The sequence below is a fragment of the Marmota flaviventris genome, chromosome 13 (assembly GCF_047511675.1).
Source record: "Marmota flaviventris isolate mMarFla1 chromosome 13, mMarFla1.hap1, whole genome shotgun sequence".
Taxonomy (NCBI): domain Eukaryota; kingdom Metazoa; phylum Chordata; class Mammalia; order Rodentia; family Sciuridae; genus Marmota; species Marmota flaviventris.
In genome coordinates, this window is record NC_092510.1 from 70,771,333 (window position 1) to 70,785,422 (window position 14,090).

Sequence of the window (14,090 nt, forward strand, 5' to 3'; positions counted from 1 at the left end):
CAAACTATGACAAAATTGTCAAATTCAGAATTTTGACAATACACACTGAGGCTGTGGAGAAACATGAACTATTATTTCTTGCTGGTGGAAATACAGTTCAGCCATAGCTACCAGAACCACAAATGTATTTTAATCTCTGATCCATCAATTCTAGTTCAGGGAATTTATCCTACAGAGTTGCCTCTTCACTTGACATATGTACAAGGTTATTCGTCACAGTGTTCTGATAAGAACGAAAGGTTTGAAATTATCTGAAGTCCTCCAGCAACTGAGTAAATGATGGTCCCTCCACGCAATGAGATAGGAGGTAGTTGGGAAATAAAATGAGGGGCAGCATTGTGTCTCCAAATGGAAAGGTCTCTTACTGGTCATGATTGCTGGGAGGGCTGACCTTGCTGTTTGCTCCCTCAGACTTCGAATTGGCTTCTTTGAACACCTAGAGAAGTGGTTTGACCAATGTGCCCTCAATGCCCGGGTCATCGTGGCCTCCAAGATTGATGAGTTAGATTCGGAGCTGGAGCTACAACTGCACCTGCACCAGCCAAGACTCCAGCACATTGAGAAGGACATCCACAATGTCAGGGCAGGTGTGAACTGTCCCCAGACCCCTCTAGAGTGTCTGCTTTCCTGTGGCCCCGGGTTTGTTAACTGTCCCACTTTGCCCCAAGTAACACTTAGTATGATTCCTCACATCAGGGAAGACATGCATGGGGCCATGGACCTCCCAGGCTTGAAAAGAAAGGGGGTGCTCAGAATCCCCCATCAAGTTGATTTTTTCTCATTTGGGGGGACACAACCCAGGGCCTATGTGCCCTGGGCAAGCATTCTACCACCGAGCTGCTCCCCCAGCCCCTCAAGATTTTTTTATGATCTATTTCTTTCTTCCTTCCTTCTTTCCTTCCTTCCTTCCTTCCAAAGGGTATTAGAGGCTAAAATGAAGAGTGTTGTTCTGTTATAGCTCTTGGATTTCAGATCAGTTACATACCTGCATGGTGAATGTTCTAGAGACAAGTCCATAGCTTAGGAATTAGAATTCTTAGGGTCAATTTCCTTTGGCTGTGTGACTCTGGCCAGGTTACTTGACCTGTCTGTCTTATCCCTCATCTGCAGAAAAGAGTGTTGGAGGTGGTAATTAAGCCTCCTAAAATGGTATAGTGAGGAGTTGTAAGCACTTGGTACAAGACACAGCCTCCGAAATGTGGTGGCCCTTCTTTCCCCCTTATCATTTAACATACTTAAAAAGAAATGCCAGTTCTTTCTTATGTGGTGGACTTTTTTAATGGGGATACACAATTCTAGTAGGATCCTTCAGTGAACCCTGTTGGTTTTTCACTTGAATCATATTCCAAGGTTCACTATAGCCCTTCAGAGCTAGCAGAGATCCCTGACCCAATACCTTCCAAACCCTGCTGCCCAGAGGAGTGAAAGTCCAGTCCAAGTTCTTCCTACTCCACCTTGGAAGCCAGTTTGAATTTGGATCACTGGACTTGAGTATCCACTGATGTCAAGGAACAAACCCAGACTGCCTGGCTTTGTATTGTGTTCCCTGCAGACTCACTCACCTAGAACAGCCCTCCATCCCCCTGTTACCAGGATGATCCTCAAGATCCTCCATCTCCCAGCCTTGTTCCCCCGCAGCCGGGAGCTCCCACTTCCTGGCCCAGCAGAGCCTCCTCTCCAGTGACATCTCCCGATCAGTGCCCATTTCCAACCTGAACCCTGGTGAGGGCAACTGTGGCAGGGCAAGGGACCTAGATTGCCCTGGGAGAGGCAGCCTGTGGACACTGCTCCACGAAAGGAAAGCGCAGAGGTGGCTCTGGTCCCAGAGGACCCCATCCTCATCCTCATCTCCTCATCCTCTTGCAGCTGAGCTCTTGCTTCACCAAGAGCGGTTGGACAGACACTGTGCTGGAGTGACAGAGACGCTCAAGAAGGAGAGGCTGATGTTCTGCCAGTTCCAAGAAGAGCTAAACATGCGGAGCAAAAACTTCCGCCGCAAGATCTACGACATGGAGTACATCTTTTTGAATGCCACCAAAAGCCAAAAGTAAGGAGCTGTGATTCTCCCTCCCAGCTGCCTGGCTCTAGAAGCCCAGCCGGGCTGCTGCTTGAAAGGGAGCAGGAGGCACTCAGGGTCCTGCTTCTGAGCTGATCTCCTCCTAATATTCAGAGTTGAACTCTGGGTATCATCGGGTGGTGGTGGCAGTGAGCAGCCAGGGACAGGAGAGGCTCATACACACAGTAGCACACCAGGTGCCGACACGTGCCCTGAAATGTCAATGGCAGGAAAGACCATTACCCTGTGAGAGAGTCAGGAAGGAATCCCTGCAGGAGGCATCCTGACTTAGGATGGAAAAGGGGGGGAAGGGCTGAGTTCTCCAGAAAAGCAGCATTGGCCAGAAGTAGGGCTACGGTCAGGGCAGAGCAAGGGGCTCCAGGAAGACCACTCGGGGATGTGAGATGGTGGCCTCAGTCAGATCACAGGAAGGACCTTGGCAGGTGTCTAAGCTGTCAAAGGACAGTGAGCTCTGGTGGTTTTTATAAAGAGGACAGCGGCAGGTTGGTCTTTTGAGAGAGCGTGGAGTGGGGGAGCCATCAGGGAGCCGTGATGGAGCAGGTCAGAGAGTCGCTGGACTGGTAGGGCTGGGATTCTTTGACCGGTTTGCTGACAGAGGTCAGAGGGAAGAAGGGAAAGCCCTGTGCTCCCCAGAGTGACACGCCGTGTCCTGCATACATGGGGCATTTTGGAATCCTTCCTAGCGCCCCTTTGTGAATCAGAGAAGCTGGGCGTGGTTTGGTGGCTCCACAGCTGGGCGCTGGGTGGAGCTCGAGCAGCATCCCAGGGTGCCCACCCAAGCCCAGGACATCACCACGTCTCCCAGGCTGGTCACCCGTCTCCACCTGCCCCTTCTCTGTCCCCGCAGGCTGGCCATTCTCAACAGCACACTGCACCGGGAGCTGCTTAGCTATGTGGATGTCATCCAGGTGTCCCTGCGCAGCTTCCGGCAGTACTTGGAGGAGAGTCTGGGCAAACTCCGTTTCACCAACATTGACTACATCAAGCACTGCAGGTGGGAGCCAGCATCAGAGCCCCTGCTGCCACCAGAGCTGCTCTGTGGGGAGGTGATCTTGTGACTCCCTTAACTTTTTATTGTGCCAAAATACGTGTAACTTAAAGTTTGCCATGTTGACCATTTTTAAATGAACCGTTCATTGGCATTAAATGCATTGTTGTGCAACTGTCACCACCAGCCACCTCTAGAACTTTTTACCTTCACAAGACTGAAACTCTGTTAGTCACAGTTTAAACATGAACTCCTCATTCCCTTCCCTGAACATCGGGCCACCAGCATTTGACCTTCCATTTCTGTTGATTTGACTACTCCAGGTACCTCATGTAAGGGGAATCATGCTGTATGTGTCCTTTCGCGTCTGGTATATCTCACTAGCACACATAGCACCTTCAAGTTTTGTTCGTGTTGTAGCACATGTCAAAATTTTCTTTTCAAGGTTGAATAATATTCCATTATGTATTTATGCCACATATTGTTTATCTGGTTGTTTATCAGTCGGCATTTGAGTTGTTTCTACCTCTTGGCTCTTGTGAATTAAGAATTTGAGGAACATTGGTGTACAATCTATTTGAAGTTCTGCTTTCCATCTTTTATATTGCCAGAAGTGGAACTACTGGATCAGATGGTAATTCCTTAATTTTTTTTTTAAATTTCACGATTTTTAAAGGAATCATCATACTATTTTCCACAGCAGCTGCCCCATTTTACATTCCACTAGTAATATACAAAGGCTCCAATTTCTCTACATCCTCACTAACACTTATGGGTATTTTTTATAGTAGATATTTTAATGGATATAAGGTAATATCACATTGTGGTTTTGATTGTATTTTCCTAATGATTATTCTTTACCCATATTTTCCCCCATGATCTTAATTTGTTCCAACATGAAAATAGTCCTGGATTTAGTCTTTGACATTTGTAGCTTAGTTATATTCTTTTTATAAAAAATCCTATTATTATGAAATTAAACATTTTTTACCCATTATAATATAACCAAACACAGAAGCGAAAAATGGAAGCCCTCCAAAAATACAATTTCTATGTGTTATACATAAGCAATGGTTGCTAGTTTTGTACAGAAATGGAATCAGAATCCTGGTACACTTGCTGACTTATGGTTCCCTTCCATTACAAACAAATCATGATAGGCGTCTTCCATGTTGGCATTTGCAAGATGGCATTTATTTATTTAAATATTATTAACATTTTAATGAATATAAATATAGAGCTTTTAAAGAGAATTTGGAAAGTTGCAAAAACTAGAATTATCATTTGACATGTTATGCATCTCTATCCTGAGTAACTTTATCACTCTTTTAGCTTTATTCTTTCTTATTTCTTCCTAGTGTCCTTCCTATTCACTGATGCCCTCTATAACTGTGTTAAATCTCCTGATAAATGTTTTCACTCAGTTTTTAATTTCAATTAGTATAATTTCTACTTCTAGTTTTATTTGAGTCCTTTTTTCAAAACCGGCAGCTCTCTGCTCATATTTTCAAGTTTCTCTTTTAATTTCTTTAAAATCTTGCACTTAGTTATTTATAATTATGTAGGATAAATTCTAATATCTGAGGTCTTTGTGGGGAGTGTTTTCTGTTCTCTGTTGTCTTTCTGGTTCTCATTCATGGCATCTTGTTTCCTTATAAGAGTACTCAATCTGACCAACCAACAAAAGTGGCAAGCCTGCCCCGGGTCACAGGTGTCTCCTCCTGTGCTTGTGCCACCTGCATTTATTTTTTCATGCTCTTGCACCTTTGATCTGAAACCTAGATTAAAAGTGTGTATTGGGCTGGGGTCGTGGCTCAGTGGTAGAATGCTCACCTAGCACACGTGAGGCACTGGGTTCTATCCTCAGCACCACATTAAAAAAATAAATAAATAAAATAAAGATACTGTGTGTCCACCTACAACTAAAAAATAGATATTAAAAAAAGTGTGTATCTACCCTGGTATTTGGGATGGGGTAGAACTTTCAGGTCTGATTGTTGGCTTTTATTTCTCTCCAATTATTATCAGATTATTTTCGGAGGGAGGCAACTTTTCCCCTGAGGAAATGAACTCACTGTGTAATCGTCTGGAGAAGGAAGCTACCCGGATAGAGTATGTCGAAAGTTTGATCATGGTCAACATGGAGAAGATGGAGAACGAGTACCTGGACCAGGTGGGGGAGCCCTGCCTACCCTCCAGACGGGCTTCCAGGACAGCCCATCACAGGTGTCACCTGTGAAGGAAGGGCTATGTTTCTGCCTAAGCAATAATTCAGCCTGTCCCCTCCTCTTCCAGAGTTCAAAGTTCCAGATTAACCCAGCCCCTGCTTTCTTTGTAGGCCAATGATATCATCAACAGATTTGAAAGTAAATTCCATAACCTATCTGTGGACCTTATTTTCATAGAGAAAATCCAGCGATTGATGACAAATCTGCAAGTGAACATCAAGTGCCAGGTAGGACAGATGCATTCTCCATGCAGTGGGTATCACTCGCACCCCCTGCATGCTGAGCGCTGCCCAGGTGCTGGGAGGCCAGTGTGGTATCAGTACTATGGACTTGCGTTTCGGCTGAGAAGGCAGAAATGAAATCTTAGCCCCTACCATTCACTAACTAAGTCATTGTGCACCATACATTGTGCTAATCGGCTTATTTTAATTAGCAGTGATAGTCTTCACAAAAACTCTTAGGAGGCAAGTGCTGTTTTTAATTCCCATTTTAGAGATAAAGCAGCTGAGGCATAGAGCAATTCCATCTTAGGCAGGAAGATGGAGCTCTTAATGGTGGAGCCAAGATGTGAACTCAGGTCTGACTGGCACCAGAGATCCTAGCCTTAACCACAGACAGGCCATCTGTGCTCTAAAGGGGAAAGAGGGGTGTGGGAACTTAGAGGGGAGGATTGAACCTAATCTGGTAAAGTAGGGCTTCCTGAGACTTGAGGAAGCCAGACAAGAGAGTGGAGAACAGAATGTACTGGAGACATGATGGAAAAGTCCTCTGGGGTGCTGGTGCCAAGAGCAACCACAATGAGATTGAACCAGGTGCAGTGGCACATGCCTGTAATCCCAGCGGCTCCGGAGGCTGAGGTAGGAGGATTGCAAGTTGAAAGTCAGCCTCAGCAACTTAGTGAGGCCCTAAGCAACCCAGTGAGACCCTGTCTCTAAATAAAATATGAAAAAAAAGGCTGGGAATGTGGCTTAGGGGTTAAGGGCCCCTGAGTTCAATTCCCAGTACCAAAAAAAAAAAAAAAATGGAATTGAAAGGGAGTAGAGAGCTGAGGCTGGAAAGATCAGCAGGTCAGCAGAGTCCTGGTCAGGCAAAGGGCCAAGGAGGGTTAGATGGGTCTGGGTGCTCAGGAACACATTTGGGAGGGTCACCTGCCTGCTAGCTTCCCAGAGTTGGCAGTGAGCAGGAGTGAGGCAGGGGTATGAGGCTGAGACTGAGAATACCACTATTCTTGGCTGGATGAGGTATCAGCAGGAACATGCTCAATTCCAGAATTGAGAGGCTGTGGAAAAGGTGGGATATGGGTGAACTGGACATGAGGGGCCTGGACCAGCCACCTTGGTCAGCATACCATTCAGGGAACAGTGTTTGAGGACTCACTGGCTAGGACCAGCAGAGCTGAGAAGAACAGGCCTATCTTCTGGGAGTGACAGGTGCATTCCAGTAAAAGAAGCGATGGCTGAGGTCTCAGGCTGTGAAGCAGTCCAGCCTCCTGTCCCTGTCACCCCAGGAGTGGGAATCATACAAGTAACTGGTAAGATTGTGGCCCCAGTAAATGAGCTAACGTCTGCAAAGCTCAAGTTCCCTGGTGCAGAGTGAGTCTTCAGTGAAGTCAGGCCTTGGTGGAGGTCCCCATGCCAGAAGTGGTGGAGAGGGTGCAGCTTTAGAGAACAGGACCCAAGGGCCAGGGCACCCCTGCCCTGTTTAAGGGACACATTCCTAATGGACTTCCTGCTGGTGTTGGCACAGATTCCTTTCTGAGCTGATAATAGGCTGTTCACCATATGTGGGGCTTATGTTTTTAGTAACAAGTATCATAAGTAATATGCATTTCTACCATGCACAATATTAGAAATATAGAACAAATAAATACACCCAGGAGATGATAATCTGTAAGTCTACCACAGAGTCACAACTCCTGTTTAAGATTTGATTTATTGTTAAGACTCTTTCCTATGTGAAAAGGTAGGGGTGTATCCAAGTTGGCTATTATACAACTTCATAAGCTGCATACCCTTTAAATGTCCCTCATAAACACCTTTTGAAGGGTTTCCCTCTTGTGGCTGTGCCTCCACTTTCCCTTGTGTATTTCTTTGGGGACTTGCATGGTGTTCTCTTTTTGTCAGGATGCCAGGACTGAGAGAGAGGCACTAGCCCAGGACACTCAGCCTGTGCCCTTGGGTGCCTCCTGCAAGTTGGAGCCTGGGGTCAGAGCCTGGACATCCCAACGCTCTTTATGCCTTTTGCTGGCTTATGCAGACTGGTGCCGCACTCTGGGGTTCCAGTTTCATTTAAGCCTTATCTTTTTGTTGGAAAAAATTTTTTTAACAGGGCTGGGGCTGTAGCTCAGTGGTAAAGTGCTTGCTTAGTGTGGGTTTGATTCTCAGCACTACATAAAAACAAATAAATAAAATAAACGTTAAACTCTTTAAAATTTTTTTAAATAAAAAATCTGTCTTGATCTGGTTTCTGGTATAACTGTCCATGGTTTCATATTTTTATATTTCATATTTTTGGTGCTTAATCAATTTCTCAGATATACTTTGCTGAACATTTTTTCCAATCACAATATGTATTCTAGAGACGAAATCTTGGAACCTCTGTTTTTCTAGGTGGCAAAGTCCAATTTGCAAGCAGATGGATTAAATTCTTCTCTGAAACAGCTTCAACAACAAATAGAAATTTGTCGAGACCCAAAGGGAGATAAGACAGTGAGTGCTCGCTAGATTCTACTTGGGAATATTTGAGGTGTTATGGTAGAGTCATAAATTTTAAAAAAATAAGCTTAAATCTGGGCACAGGATTTCTCTATTACAAGCAGGGATGTGGTGTGCTGAGTCTTCCTATCAACACTGTGATGGAATCAAGGCAGGAGAAGAAGAGAATTCAGCTGGTATCCCCACCCATGACCAGCCAGGCACATGCACAGAGTCCAATGGGAGCCTGCGTCTGGCTCTGTGGGCCCTGCTCCCCCTGTGATGCCACCAAGCATCCATCTTTAGACTGAAGACTCAGCCTCGCCCCAAGTGAATGACAGAAGCAGGGCTCTACCCTCCCATCAATACTTTTCATTTGAGCTTTCAATTCTTCTTTTGGTCACAGCTGATTCTCTTTATTTAAGCCACGAAAAGTCTGGAAAGAAGCCAAGTTTGGCCCCAGTGTGGTTCTGAGGTTTCCTCGGTCCCTAATCAGCAGATCAGGTCTTTGGACACCTCCACGCTTGTCCTCCTTCCACAAGTGCCCCATTGCACATGTGCCCTGGTCATGCAAGGAACCTCATCTTGGCAGTTCCCCCAGATGCCACCAGAACCAGAGGCCCCCATGGCAGGATCCTGAGTGGGAGACTTCCTCCTCACCCTTTCCTGCCACTTTTCCTCTATCTCAGTGACTGGGAGTTGTGGTTCTGTTGTTGTTCATACTGAAAGAACATTGATTTTTCTCTCTTTACTGCTTATTCTTGCACAGTCATGCATGAGCCTTAAGAAAAGTTCAAAGATGCACCGAGCATAGTGTGCAGGAGAAATGTTCCTCTATTTTTATTTTCTATCAAGATCTCAACCCTGTTATGTACAGTCACGCATGTTTCTGCACATTCGCTAACTTGCACTGTACAACCCACACAATGAGCAAAGTGAGCAAAGTGCTTCCTGTAGTTTGCCCAGGGCTTGCCTGGGCTCCCTTATAAGCCAACCCACTTGGGAGAACGGGTTAACCTGCCACGACCTTTCCACGGGTTCTTTAGGGCAAACTCTGCCTCTCTGCAGAAAATGGTTTAGTCTCTCACATTTCCTCTTCTACCAGGGTGCCAAGGGGGTTTATCCAGCCTCCTGGCCAGGTGGAAAGAACGAGGTTGGGTGTGCAGGTGTTTCTGTGTTGATGGAGAAGTATCGTCTATGTAGCAGTAATTAGGAGTAATTGGGAGGCCTTGGGTATGTAGTGAGGTAAAGATGGCTGAGGGTGCATCCCTGTGCACCTGCAGGGTGCTGCTTCAAGGGGGATGCCTGTTAGATGTTGCCATGGAGATGGCCAGTCTGCCCTCCTGCCCACTTCTACAACTGGACTAAGTGTTTCCTTCTAAACATAGAACTATAGAGCTAAAGGACACCCCAGAGAACATTCCATGACGTCCCTATCTTAGGTGGAGACTGAGTCAAGCAAGTTTAAATCCCTTGCCCAGAGTTGAACCTATGGCAGGGACAGAGCTCTCCAGGTCCCATCAGTAAAGGATTTGCTACCCCAGTGCAGCCACCTGAGAGCCAGCCCGGCACTCCCCGTGCCCCCAGGGTTGGCAAGGGAGGGGTCTTCCTGCAACCCAGAGATGTCCTCTCCAGCCCAGCCCTGTCCCTGCGGTGCCAGTGGAACCCGCCTGCCCTCCGCAGGCTGCCTCCTTAGAGCCTTCGTCTTCTGTGTTCCCTCTAGACGGTAACCGCCGAAGACCTCCTGGGTTTTGTCAGAACTTGGAAAGAACAACTGAGCCAGAGGATTAAGTACCTCAACTGCAGCCTGGCCACGGTGTCAATGTCTCAGGACATCTATGTGGTAGGAGTGGCATGGGGTGGTAGGGGAGTGAGCTGTTGTCAGGTTCCCAGGAGCCCCACAGGCCTTAATGGTGCCTCCCAGACCTCCCCTGGATTTATAGGATGGTGTGGAAAGGTGACGTGCCGTGAAGTCTGATAAGAGTTCCAGTACCAAATGGGTCACTTCCTTGCACTGGTGTCTTAGGAGACCCCTCACCTCCTGGCATCACCACGTGTCTCTATCAGGCCCCTCAAGTTAGCCTGTGCATAGGCTCTTGGGCCAGTCCCATGCCAGCCTCAGCCACTTCCTTTCAACCCACACCACGAACAGCTACCAGCTTCTCCAGTCTCACCCCACCATCTCATCCAAACCCCTGTCTTTTGCCCATCTGGCTAGACATGTCCTCTCATATCCCCATATCAGCCATTTCCTGACCTGCAACCAGACCAAACATCAGAAGAGCTGGTCTGCTGTGTCACTCCCCTGCTCTCAGAGTCAAGTCCATACCCTTTAACAGGATACACAGAATAGCCTCTGTGTCCCCTCCATCCCTCTCCCCCCGCCTAGATATCACTTGCCATAAAATCTTCTCACCCTCTGATCTGGGTGGGGGGGGTCTCCTGCCCTGTAACACCTTCCACTTCCCCATGAGCCCACAGAGCATGTGGCAAGGTTTCCAGGACAGGGGCTCTCTGCCTGAGACAGGAAGCTCTGTGAGGGCAGAGCCTTCGCTCACCTCCCATGAGGATTTGTCCACAAGGAGCACCCAGCCATCAGCCAGGGGAGGTCACAGAGCTGAATGCTGCAAGAACAGAGTGCCTCAGGGTCTCACGCTGCCCAGCTCTGCCACCCTTCCTTCTGTGGGAAGCTTTTCTTACCCTGCAGACTGGGCTAACCATCCATTTGCTCTGTTACTGTGCCTGGCACGACAGAGGCTCCAAGGGTCCAGCCTGGGTCCTTCCTTCAGGGGGCTGGTGGGAGAGGAGACTTGGAGTAAAACGGAGAACAGAAGAAGAACTGAGTGCTCGCAGGGCTGTGGCTGTGGCTCAGAGGTAGAGCACTTGCCTAGCACGTGTGGGGCCCTGGGTTCAAGCCTCAGCACCACATAAAAATAAATAAATAAAATTTAAGGTATTAAAAAAAAAAAAAAAAAGAACTGAGTGCTCGCTATGGGTACTGGTTCCACCCTTGTTCTGAACTGGTCCCAGGATCAGCCTTGCCTTCTTTCACTTCCTCGTCCATTTGTTCCAAAACATCGCCTGGGCACCGCTACGGCAGCCGTGCAGGTCGCACCTCCATCTCACAGAAGATGGTAGAGCTTTTCCTGCAGAGCACTGGTCCCAATTTTGACTAAGCATTTATTTGTTTTAAGTGTGCCTGAACTGTAAGCTCCATTAAGGGCCTTGGTGGCTTTTGCACTTCTGTGTCCCCAGGATACTGGCAGAGCCTTGTGGAGAGCAGGCATTCAGAAAGCACTTCTAAAGGCATGAGTCAGGGAGTGAGTGAATGAGCGCCTTCTAGGGGCGGGACCACCACCATTTGATAGGTGTGAAAACAGGCTCCAGGGGCCTCCAAGTTGCCTCCAGCCACCTCTTGGACAAGGTGACAACAGTGTGAATCAGCCTGCTACCGCCATGGCACCTGGACTGGTCTCCACACACTCAGCCATTTTACTGGCCCACAGGACAGTGTCACGACCGATGCAGAGGAGGAGAGTGACTTCCAGATTTCAGAGATCCCAGAGGAAGAGGCCAAGTTAGGCCTGGTCGCCCCTGAATCCTTTGCACAGCCAAGCCGCTTAGGGAAGGCCATGATTGAAGACCCCGCTGTGACGGTGATCAAGAAGATCCTGCAGTGAGTGCCTATGCCACAGCCTCTGGCTCTGAGCTCTCAGGGGTTGTCTTGGGCTCCTGAACTCTGGGGTTCCCATGGGAGCTCACCCCTGGGAGCCTAAGACCTCAGATAAGGAGCTTCTCCTGGGAGCCTCATTTCCTCATCTGAACTCCTGAGCTCATGATGGAACCTATTGAGGATTGACTGGGGTGTTGCCAGAGCTGTCCTCTTGTCACTTGGAAAAGCTCATGTCATTTCCTTTGGTTTCAGAGTTCCTGACATAAAGTCAATGCACCAGTGTGAGAAAGATCGGTCACAGACAGGTAAAGGCAGACAGACCCGTGGGTCTTGGGACAGCTGGCGGGGGGGGGGGGGCGGGAAGCTGGTTGCAACTGTGGCCCATCTTCATCTCCTGTCCTCTGCTCTTGTTCTGGGCACTTGTCACCCAAAGTCTTGAAGCACCCTCGGTGCCAGCAAGAAAACTTTATAAAGAAGTCCTTGCACAGTGCCAGTGCCACCTCAGCAGCAAGGTAGGGACACAGCTACCCGGAATCTTCCCTTCTCAGGCCCTCGTCTGAGCCCCCAGATAAAGGCCAGAGCCCATCCTGTCATTGTCCCAGACTCTTAGAACTTCCACTGGAGCTCATGCTGTGGGACACCATGGGTCCCGTCATGGACAGAAACTGTCCTGACACTGCCTTTGGTCAGACTTGAGTTCGCCCTGTGGAGGGAGACATGGCTCCCACACACCTCAAACCTAGAGAAATGTGTGGAGTTGGGTGGTAGGTGTCCATGGGACAGAGGCAGATTCTGGCCCTGCCATCATGCAGGGTCATAGTTAACAAGAGGGAAAGTCAGAGCCATGGCTACATAGTTTTCCTACAAAGGTGCAGAAATCCTAGGCCTTGGTACCTTGGTCATGTGCCCTGTCAATGAGACCCTGTAGTGGTCATTAGACTGAGTCTCTGACCACCAGCTCCCACACACAGACTTTTGAAAGGTGGATAACAGAAGCCAAGTGACTCAGCCAAATTTTTGGATCTTTTTTAAGCCCTGACATAATCCTTGGCTTTGAGAAAGTGAGAGTTTTACCTTGACCTCAGACCCAAATTTCTGAGTCTTTATAAACTTGCATGCTGTCTGCAATGTGTGGACAGAGACCAAACAAGTGAGCACAGCAGAGGCTACTGATGAGGAGCTGGCGACAGCAGGAACTGGCCACCGGCAAGTGCAACATGGCAGACTCAAGGGCAGCCAGGGGAGCCGGAAGCCTTACAGTGTAAAACAGGGAAGGCTGCAGATGTGCCTGGCGGGGGGCTGTTGGCATAGAGAAGTCAGAAGCTGTCAGCAGAAAGCAGGGCGTCCTGGGTGGTTGGTCGGGTACAGATTTGTTCTTGGCCACCTGCGGCCTATTGTTACAGCAGGTATCGTTTAGCTTCCTGGGCTGTCACTGGAGATAGCACCCTGACTTGCTGCAATTCTGACTTGCAGCTGACCACCTTCGGGCTGTTTATTGTAGGCAAAGGGCTGATTTCCTGGGCAGGTTGCTGCAGCTATGGGTGGGTGAGAGATCCTTTTTTTTTAAAATATGTGATCCAGCCATCATCTATTTGTATATTCAGTCTCTGAGAGGTTTTAAAATAAAGCCCATATGGGTGCATAGCTTAATTTAAATTTCAGATTAATAATACTTAATTTTCAGTATGAGTATGTCACAAATATTGCATGGGACCTTACATATACTAAAAATTACTCGTTGCTTATATGAAACTCAAGTGTAACTAGCCATACCGTATATTTATGTGCTAAACCTGAAGGTCTCACTGTGAGGCTCAACCTGTTTTTCTTTGGGTTCTCACCTCAGGGAAGGGAGGATGCAAGTTTCTCGGCCCATGACCCTTTGCCCCTTGCCTCTCTTAGTGGTCTTGCCTGGGCATTATTGGTAAAGGCCTTGCCCCCAAATCAGGTTGTGTTCAGAGCAATTGAAAAGTAGAGAATCATCTTGAAAGGCTCAGCCCCAGAAATGAGCCAGGCTGCCCCACAGGCTGGTCCAGCACTTCCAGCACCCCAGGAAGGGCTCCGGAGGCACAGACCTGCCTTTTGTCTGTCCCCAGACTGCAGACAACTCATGCACCTTTGTCCTACAGCATCAGCCGGCATTCCAAGCCCAACAGAAATGACAGAAAGTACCAGGTGCTGGGGGACAAGTCTCCTCCATCAACCAAGTAAGTAATGACACAGTTCCCTTTAATTCCATTTAATTTGTCAGAGGAAAAGAAAAATAAGAAAGAGAAGGGGGAGGCCGATAAAAAGGAAGAGGAAGGGGAGGGGCCAGTTGAAGGTCAAGGTCAGTTTGTCTCAACCCATTCCCTGAAGTTTACTGAGAGACATTTCACCAAAATTTTACATTTTCCAGCTCAGCATTTTATGGTGGCCAGGCAGCAGACAC

The 14,090-nt window shown here is 47.9% G+C and overlaps 1 protein-coding gene across 1 annotated transcript in view; it reads left to right on the forward strand.

Moving 5' to 3' along the window:
- Positions 1-14,090, forward strand: part of Ccdc180 (coiled-coil domain containing 180) — a 61,970-nt gene that overhangs the window by 28,803 nt on the left and 19,077 nt on the right. The window contains exons 19-29 of the mRNA XM_034635963.2: positions 412-587; positions 1,867-2,047; positions 2,925-3,071; positions 5,094-5,238; positions 5,404-5,520; positions 7,903-8,001; positions 9,710-9,829; positions 11,493-11,662; positions 11,912-11,964; positions 12,093-12,171; positions 13,789-13,866. Coding sequence (XP_034491854.2) covers positions 412-587; positions 1,867-2,047; positions 2,925-3,071; positions 5,094-5,238; positions 5,404-5,520; positions 7,903-8,001; positions 9,710-9,829; positions 11,493-11,662; positions 11,912-11,964; positions 12,093-12,171; positions 13,789-13,866 — 1,365 coding nt within the window. The remainder of the gene's footprint in view (positions 1-411; positions 588-1,866; positions 2,048-2,924; positions 3,072-5,093; positions 5,239-5,403; positions 5,521-7,902; positions 8,002-9,709; positions 9,830-11,492; positions 11,663-11,911; positions 11,965-12,092; positions 12,172-13,788; positions 13,867-14,090) is intronic.